This window comes from Octopus bimaculoides, chromosome 12 (genome assembly GCF_001194135.2).
Source record: "Octopus bimaculoides isolate UCB-OBI-ISO-001 chromosome 12, ASM119413v2, whole genome shotgun sequence".
Taxonomy (NCBI): Eukaryota; Metazoa; Mollusca; class Cephalopoda; order Octopoda; family Octopodidae; genus Octopus; species Octopus bimaculoides.
This window is the reverse complement of record NC_068992.1, coordinates 3,343,848-3,353,297: the sequence shown is the minus strand read 5'-3', so window position 1 is coordinate 3,353,297 and position 9,450 is coordinate 3,343,848. Positions and strand designations below refer to the sequence as shown.

General features: G+C 34.7%; 1 protein-coding gene across 2 annotated transcripts in view; it reads left to right on the top strand.

The window, feature by feature from the left end:
* LOC106882573 (cytidine deaminase) overlaps nt 1–9,110 on the top strand; it is a 14,197-nt gene extending 5,087 nt beyond the window's left edge. The window contains exons 1-5 of one of the 2 annotated variants that reach the window (XM_014933289.2): nt 1,034–1,306; nt 4,610–4,720; nt 5,992–6,103; nt 8,390–8,444; nt 8,870–9,110. In XM_014933289.2, the coding sequence (XP_014788775.1) occupies nt 1,258–1,306; nt 4,610–4,720; nt 5,992–6,103; nt 8,390–8,444; nt 8,870–8,977 (435 nt within the window). In that variant the 5' untranslated portion in view covers nt 1,034–1,257 and the 3' untranslated portion in view covers nt 8,978–9,110. Of the gene's footprint in view, nt 1–1,033; nt 1,307–4,609; nt 4,721–5,991; nt 6,104–8,389; nt 8,445–8,869 lie in introns of those variants that run through there. The other variant, XM_014933290.2, reaches the window with a different exon arrangement.
* Nucleotides 9,111–9,450: the final 340 nt, after the last annotated feature.

Here is a 9,450-nt window from a genome sequence, read left to right as displayed (position 1 = left end):
TTTTTCCCTTATGAGGTTTTTCATGCTGACTACTTGATAAATTCTGAGAAAGATTTTATCCTATTTTTAAATTACACACATATATATATATAAGCATATACAGGTAATCTTCAAGTTTAGGGGGATAAAAAAAAAAAATTCAAGGGAAGTAACTGAACGACTTACCAGTATTATCCGTACATCTCTGTTTATAAATAAATCACACACGTGATTTGATTGACGTTAGGGTTAGGGTGTGATTTATTTATAAACAGCTAGAAGAAAACGGATAATACTGGTAAGTCGTTCAGTTATTTCCCTTGAATATTTTTATTTATTTATGTTTTCCCCCTAAACTTGAAGATTACCGCATATACATATATATGTGAGTGTGAGTATGAATATAAATGGAACCCCGGTTTATGAATGCTTCCCATCACGAACAATTTTCGAATATAAAGCATATCGGGTGACAAACATTTTACAATTAACGAGAAGCTAGGAGTGTCAGCGGAAGAACGTCTGTTGTTCTTGCTCGAATTCGCCGTGCCTTCTCTTAAATTCCTTACAAGAAAAATAGTTTCGGTTTCCGAATGTTTCGAGTAACGACCGACTTTCACTATCATGCTATTAGCTGTCAGAAGTGAAAGTGCTCACTGCCTGCTAGTGAAGTATCTGTCTGTCTGCCTGTTGCTGGCCTGTCGATTCTTTGGCTACTGACAGCTAATACCATGACTGGCCGGAGCGAGCTATACGTCTGTCTGTCTGTCTGTCTCTCTCTCTATCTATTACTCGAAAGTTCGCGCGTCCGCGCTAGCTATTCGTGAGTAGAAAACACAAATTTAATATAAAAACATATTTCCTGAAATTGCAAATTATTTAAAATATAAAAATATAATTTTCAACAGAGAGAATTTATCAAAATAGAAAACAAATGAAGTTTGAAGTTTAAAAATAATAGGATCGACCACTCACGACTAGCTAGCGCGGACGCGCGAACTTTCGAGTAATAGATAGATAGATAGAGAGAGAGACAGACAGACAGACATATAGCTCGCTCCGGCCAGTCATGGTTTTAGCTGTCAGTAGCCAAAGAATCGACAGACAGATACTTCACTAGCAGTGAGCACTTTCACTTCTGACAGCTAATAGCATGATAGTGCCGAATTAACTTCTTCAAGGGAAGTTCCACTTTGTGGGTGTGTGCGTAACAGCTGTGTATATTTCAATAGAGTACTCTCCCTTCCGTAATTCTTCGCTCAACGATATCCTCGTTGAATGGCAAGTCCGACAGAACTGGGGCCTTGTACTGCTGTAAATGAACGTGGTAAGATTCACTTGAGAAATCTCTTAACTATGAAAATATTATCCATGATACGGGTTTCCTTTATTCATATTGGGTGGCACGTTCGTGTGGAATATTAGGTGCCGTTGCTCAACTCGATGTTTCTCGTTTCGTTTGTCTTACAAAGGAATACTGCTATTATTTAATGAGTTTTCTTGGACAATCTATTATAAAACTACAAAGTAAATTTGGTGATCATAACGAATATGGAAAGAGGAAGGCAACAAACATGTTTCTACGTAATAGGTTTATCTACTAAATAAAAACAGTCAGTTATTCCCTATCCAGATTCTTGTTGCCCAACTGAAATAGAATTTTACCAAAACATGTTTTGACAGAATTCTTGTTTAAGTACTCCATATAACCCCTCATAAATTCTAGATTAAAATTTTTTGGAGCTTCGTGCATGAGTTGTTAGCTGCAGAGACACTACATCCTTCAAAACTTCCTGAATTCGCCAACAGTACACATAACCCCCACCACCACCACCACCGTTTCTTTTTGGTGGGTTGTACACAAGTTCATTATATTTTGGATTTGTGTTCTACACGCGGGAATTCATACGAATATAGAAAAAAAATATGTGATTTAAGGGTGATTTAGCTGTTGTTTTTAGCACATCTAACGACCACCCGATTGATATCTTCCTCGTTTCTTTGTCTCTCTGACATATATTGATATTGTTCAATATTTTTCTCCGTATTTTAAATTCTGATCAAAATTAAAGTGGATTTACAGGAAGAGGGGTTTAAAGATAAAAAAAAAGAGAAATTTAAAAACTTTTTTCCATCATCGTATGAATTTGTGTGTGGAGAAAAATAATTCGCAAAAATTTTCAGAAAACTCCAAAAATAAAAATAGTTACGTGGTGTTATATGAGATTCTTAAACCAGGGTTCCGCCCATTTTTGTTTTTGTTTTTTAATTTTTTCTAACATCCAGTTTTTTGTTTTTAATACTTTTTCGATTTAGGGTGGAGCTGGAATATCGTGTTTAAAAATATAGATACTACGATTCTGAATTTTCTTTTTTAATGCCCATTGTTCACAATGACAATCATTTGGTATTGTTAGACGACGTCTTTCACCCTCTTTACTTGATAAGCGAACGTTGAATGTGTGAATGACGTCTACTAATGCTGAAAGATTACCAGTTACGATAGGTTTCCTTTCCATTTTGTGATCGTAACTTAATAGAATGCCCAGTATCTACTCAATAACATGTACACATTGTAACAGTGCCAAACAAGCGTTCGACACTAACTGTAATAAGCTCCTTGAAGCTGAGTATGCGACCCGCATTTTCTAATTCAATCACATTCACTTCACACATGTTCTTGAGTTAAATGTTTTGTTTAAAGTATTATGAATATAACAACTCCAAGAGTGGCAGACTTTCGGAATAGCTGTCCCACATAAGTCAGAATTTCTAGGGGGGGGGGGTCTGTTTTTCTTTTGACACATTTTATAGTATCTCGCGTCATTTCAGGGCATCTTTTGCACTACCAGAATTTTTTCAAATATTCTCCAGATTTAATTTTACTTGCTGATGGTGTAAATCACATTCATTTTTTCTTTTTTATTATTATTATTATTATTATTGTTATTATTGTTATTATTATTATTATTATTAATAATAAAAACTTAACCAACCTCTAAAGTTATATAACTTTAGCCAATTAGAAGCTTCGGATCTTTGTGGTTTTTGTCACTGTTTACAATTTTGTTCCAACTGTTTTCAAATTTGGAATATGGATTAAGTTTTGTGTACTAATTATGAAAACGAAATTCACTTTCCCTATAAATCCACAATTAAAAAATTATTAGCCTTTAAAATGTACAGAATTAGGGTATTTTAGCCAATCAGAAGTGAGTATTTTACACATCACTGTGGCAAAAAGCTCTGTTTCTATAGTAACCAAAGATGCTGCACATATATACAAAGAGAAGGAGATACGGGGAAAGGTAATCTTCTTAGTATAATAATACTTTGTGTTTTTCTGTCACCACAAATGAATGAGAAAGGAAGGGGTGATGGCAAACTGGTAGTGAGTGTTTCAACTCTGTGAGTATATGTACAAGGGAAGTAGCAATGTTTTGACATGCTGATACTCCTCACCCTCACCCCCTGATGATGGAAGAGGCAGTGAACGCGCTGTTTTCTGATTGGCTGAAAATTCTGGAAATCATCAAACTTTTAACACCTGTAACATTTTTGCAAAATTTTTCTGGAATAAATGAATAACAAATTTGGATTCAGCATCAAAAATTACATCTATATGATACATTAAAAAGATCTGAAGTCACAATTATCTGTTTCCATGGAAACAGCAGATGCAAGGATGAGATAACAAAGATAAAACCTGTACTTGGTTTCTTGACCTACAAGAAATAAACTTTGTTTACAATTCCTCCAAAGGGAAAGAGAAAAGGTGCTACTTTGGCATGTGATCAACAGCTTAAGGGGCAATTACTTTAGGTTACGTTTTAGTTTACTTTTCAATTTCTAAAAACCCTTAAGATGTTGGCTAAAGATTTTTACAATGCGATGAAGGCAGTTGCATTTTTATGAAGACAATGTTGCATCATGTCATCGTGTTAGAGAAATGAAGGAAGCTCAAAGAAAAGGGGAAAGAACAGTGAAATTTTGCCAACTTCAGTATTAGCAGTTGAATCAGGGAAATGGTCTACTCACAACATTCTGCCTCAGCAAAATACTAAGGAAAAAAATCATTTTTTAAACCTGTAGAGGAGACCATCTTGCTATCCGAATACTCTTGTAATTTAAAAAAAAGTTTTCTCTTATTTGTTTCATCAAAATTTTCTGTTCTGTGTAGTAGTTTGAGAGTTCTAAACATCATCCCTTGCTGTAAAATAGTGGTTTCAAATTTTGGCACAACACCAGCAATTGGGGGGGGGAGTCAATTGCACTGACCCCAGTGGTACTTATTTTATTGATCCCCCACCCCACCCCAAGGGATGAAAAGCAAATTCGGTCTTGGTAGAATCTGAACTCAGAATGTAAAGACAAACGAAATGCTGCTTAGCATTTTGTCCAGCCAGCTAACGATTCTGCCAGGTCACAAACTTCTCTTGCTGTAAAATATTGCAATAAAATAATTTTCTAAAGAATCTTGATTGTCTACCTTATGTTTCTGTTGATGATGATGCATAAAATCTTTGAGTTTAAAATATATATATATACACACACACACACATATATATATATATATATATATATATATATATATTTACACATATATATATATTTTTTTTTTTTTATACAGTTAAAAGCCTTATCCAAGCTGCTTCAGAAGCCAAAGAGAAGGCTTACTGCCCCTACAGCAACTTCAGGGTTGGTGCAGCTCTACTGACTGAAGATGATTCCATAATCACTGGTAAGATTTTTACTAAAAATTGTGCACTGGTCTCTCATTGTCCCCGACTCTAGAAGAATCAGTAAGAGCAGGCCTCTTTGTGCATGGCATTTGGTACATCTTTCTTTAACTTATTCATCCAAGCATGTGAATTCTGTACAGAATAGTTTGCATTTTCTATTGTCAGGTAAACAACTTGGATTTGGTTGACAGAATCTAAAAGACGCCTGTTTTGCGTGTGTGAGTGTTAGTCTCCTTGCCTTCACATCATACGATAGTTATAAAGGGGTGTCACTGTCATACAAGCAATGTCCTTCATTTCTAATATTCTTTGCAGACATGTCTGGTTCTGGAGAAATATTACCCTGCTTGGAAACAGGTGAGGGTTGGTGACAGGAAGGGCCTCCAGCTGTAGAAAATCTGTCATAACAAATTTTGTCTGACTCATGTGAGCATGGAAAAAAATGGATGTTAAAACAATGATGTCTGTGCTTGCGTGTGTATATATACGAGGGGAAGTCCTGATGTAAATACATTGAAAAAAACCAGAGTGCATATAATTTTTGACTTTCCCTCGTATATATATATATATATACATACATATACTTTCATTCTTTTACTTGTTTTACTTGTTTTGGTCACTTGACTGTGGCCATGCTGGAACACTGCCGTAAAAGGTTTTGGTCACAGAAATCAACACCAGGAGTTATTCTTTGTAAGCCTAATACTTATTCTATCAGTTCCTTTTGCCAAACTTCTAAGTTACAGGGGTGTAAACACACCAACATTGGTTATCAGTGGTAGTGGAGAGACAAATACAGACTCATAAATACACACACACACATAATATATGTACATATGCACAAGCTTCTTTCAGTTTCTGTCTACCAAATCCACTCACAAGGCTTTGGTCAGCCCAATATTATAGTAGAAGACACTTGCCCAAGGTGCCATGCAGTGGGACTGAACCTGGAACCATGTGGTTTTTGGAATATTTATTTTTGCTTGCAATAACCAGTTCTTTTGGTAAAACTATCGTATCTCCAGCTGCTTCTGATGCCAAGATATTAAAAAGTGTCAAAGTGTAGTACAAAGGTTTTGCTATGGAATGGTGAAACTATTTTCTGTTTTCTGAAAAAGCAACGTTTTTGGACTTATGACACTTTTGCATGATAGCAAAAATATATGTATCATTGTTTGCATGTATATGTGTGATTGTCTCAAAATGAATTTAAGATGGCAGCAGCAGTACATTCATATTTGAATTTGAATTTTTGTTTTTCAATAAACAGGATGCAATGTTGAAAACTGTTCTCTTGGTGGAACCATTTGTGCTGAGCGAACAGCAATGGTTAAAGCGGTGTCCGAAGGAAAGAAGAGCTTCAAAGCTATCGCTATTGCAAGGTAATTTTTCTTATATAAGTTATGCTACAGTTTGAACCTTTCCTTCTTGAAACTGCCTTCTGTACACAGCTTTTTCTCCCTTACCTGGCACTTTCATTGGTTACGACGACAAAGGTTCCAGTTGATCTGATTTTTTAGTCAGTTTGGTTACTGCCTTGAACTTTTAGTTGAATGAATGGACCCCACCCCCAGTACTCCTTTTAACCTGGTACTTATTCTATCAGTATCTTTTGTCAAACCTGACTTCTGGCCAAATAATGAAAATTCAACATGCATTAATATCTGTGATGTTAAAAGCTTGAGGATCTGTTAGAGATACAGTCCTGTACAGTTGGTACACCAGAGAGATTTTTTTCTTTGGAGTATATAATAAAAGGAAAAACACAGTGGAAAGCTTATTGGAATGATAGAAGTTGATATATAAGAGGATTATCAATGTTTAGGCATTTGCACAACCATGTGGGGGTGTATAAACAGTTTTGGGTGTTACATATATATATATATATATATATATTGCTACAGACATGATGGCACATGGGAAATATATTCACTGAATCACAATTAAATGAATGGGTTGTTGTCTGTCTGTATGGTGGTCTATCATTAATTCCTACTAAAATATACTTTGTAAAGTGTGGACAAGATGAGAACATTTCACTCTTGGTGTTTATAGTCCCTGGAGGTTTGTAGGTTCTTCAAAAAATAATGCTATTTCAAGTGAGCTTATAGAACATCTTGTGAACACATTCCAGTCACTAAAATTATTCCTTCTCCATGCTGTGCTGTATCCATTAATCTCAACTATTTATACACCACCTGAATGTACAAATGCCTAAACACTGATAACTCCACTAAATCTTAGTTTCTTCTGTAATTTCCATTACCTTCCCACTGTTTGTCTTTTCTTTGTATTTCCTATACGAGTGTATGAAGTATCTGCTCTTTTAAGAGTCTGTTTACCGTTCAAGGAATTATCTCCCCTCGATGGTTGTCTTTTTCAAGTCGCATATACTCAAATAGCAATCTGTTATCTCATATGGAGTTGTTAATCCATCTGTATTGACATGACTAGCTTGAGAAATCTGAAATAAATTTAATATTCAAGCTATGAAATCCTGAACATGTGTGTTTTTTATGAATGATATTTTTGCTCTCTAAACTGATTAAGTGCTATAGACATATTTATATATATGAACAAGGAGAAGTCAAAAATTATCTGCACTTTCGTCATACCATATCTTTATTATTGTCTCACTGCCTTCTGCAAATGCATGCTTATAGTCAGTACTATTGTGGTCATGTGATTGAAGTTTGAGCCTGATTGGGCCATTTTTCTTTCTGGTTTTACAGTGTAAGCATGGCCACCCAACACACATTAATATCTCTAATGTTAAAAGCTTGATAAAATAAGTACCAGTTGAACACTGGGGTCAACATATTCAACTTGTCCCTGCCCCAAACTTGCTGGCCTTGTGCCAAAATTTGAAATCAATATTTCTCAATGTTTAGAAGATTTGATTGCAGAGGTTATTGTTTGCAACTCCAGTTGATTAGTACAGGGTGACCCAAAAGTAGGTTTACGGTTATCACATAAGCACTTGAAATTTCTTTTAAAACATTTTATTACATTTAAATTGCTATCATACAATTAACTAAATTATCATAGAATAATAAATTAGAAAATTACTATTCTTAAATCTCACAACGGGAGATATTCAGCAACAGTACTTTGGAGTAAAGATTGTTTGCCAACATAACATGGCAGTCCTGGTTTAGGACGAATGTTGCTGTAATTTAGCCCCAGGAGACATCGTCTCCAGCTGGTTATACGACACAATCTGTGTCCTTGTTTGAAAATATGAAGACACAGACCATATCATATAATCAGCTAGAGACGATGTCTCCTGGGGCTAATTACAGCAAACCAGGGCTGCCATGTTATGTTGGCAAACAATCTTTACTCTATAGAATAATGGTTTCATATTTTTTTATGATTAAGATCTAAACTGTTAATATACGAATGCAAAAGTGATAGTTGAATGACTGTGAACCTACTTTTGGGCCACCCTGTATAATTTAATAAGAATGCTAATAAAATGTTCTGATGAATGTTAAATTACAATTTTATTTATCTGTTGTATGAGTTCAAATTTCAACTTTTGTTTGTCTAAGGTCACAACATTGAATACTACTATTATTCTACAGTCAATTTAATGAGCAATACTCATCTCCAAAAAATTTATGGCGTTTTACTTAGATGACAAAATGTTGCCTTTATGCTTTCAGTGACGAAAAAGATAAAATAGCACCCTGTGGTATTTGTCGACAATTTATGGTTGAGGTAAGTAATATCCTTTGCATCTATACTTTTGAATCTCCCCGTCTAAATGATCACAGGTAAATGTTAATTCACCTGTCTTTTGATCCCATGAACCCATTTGGCATTCAAGTTACTTCACTCCATCAAATGTAAATCTTATTCATTCAAATTGTTTTCAATTAATCATGCAATATCTTGTAACTTCAAGATTTCAGTTATGTGGTTGTTTACTTTCACAATGACATTGTAGGGTAGGTTTGAGAGGCCAGATCTGTTCATTTTGAATATAAAACAGATACAATATTTGGGCCAGATATTGTCAGTTTAAATACTAAATGGTTAAATCATTCTAAGATGTGTTTTAACTGGAATTGTAAACCATTTAAATTTTGTTATCTTATTGCAAATCTAATACTTTTGAACTGTTTTACTTTTTTTCTATATAGTTTGGTACCGACTGGGATGTGTACTTAACAAGCAACGATGGTAGCTTTGAGAAAATGACTGTTAGTCAATTACTTCCTGTGGCATTTAAACCGTCACACTTGAAATAATTCAGTTGCAGCATTTCAAATGTGCAATGGATATTCTTCATCTACTTTAGTAAATTCACCATTATAATGTATAATAAAACAACGATTAATTATTTTGTTTTAAAATAAAGGTCTTTAAAAAATTTTTCCTATATTTGTTGGTGCTGTTTGTCTATTTTCATAATTCATCTCCAATTACATTAAGATGTCTTCTCATCTCTACACAGTGATGTTTCTGCAGCAAAAATGCATTGAATTTAAAAGAATTACTTTTATCTTTTACTCCTGCAGCCATTCTGGGGCACACCTTGAAGAATTTTTAGTTGAATGTATTGGTGCCAGTACTTGTTTTTTTTTAAAAGCCTATTACTTATTCTATCAGTCCCTTCAGCCAAACTGCTAAGTTACAGGGACACAAACACACCAGCACCAGCTATCAAGCAGTGTAGAGGGAACAAACACAGACATAAAGACACACATGCATGTAGATATAT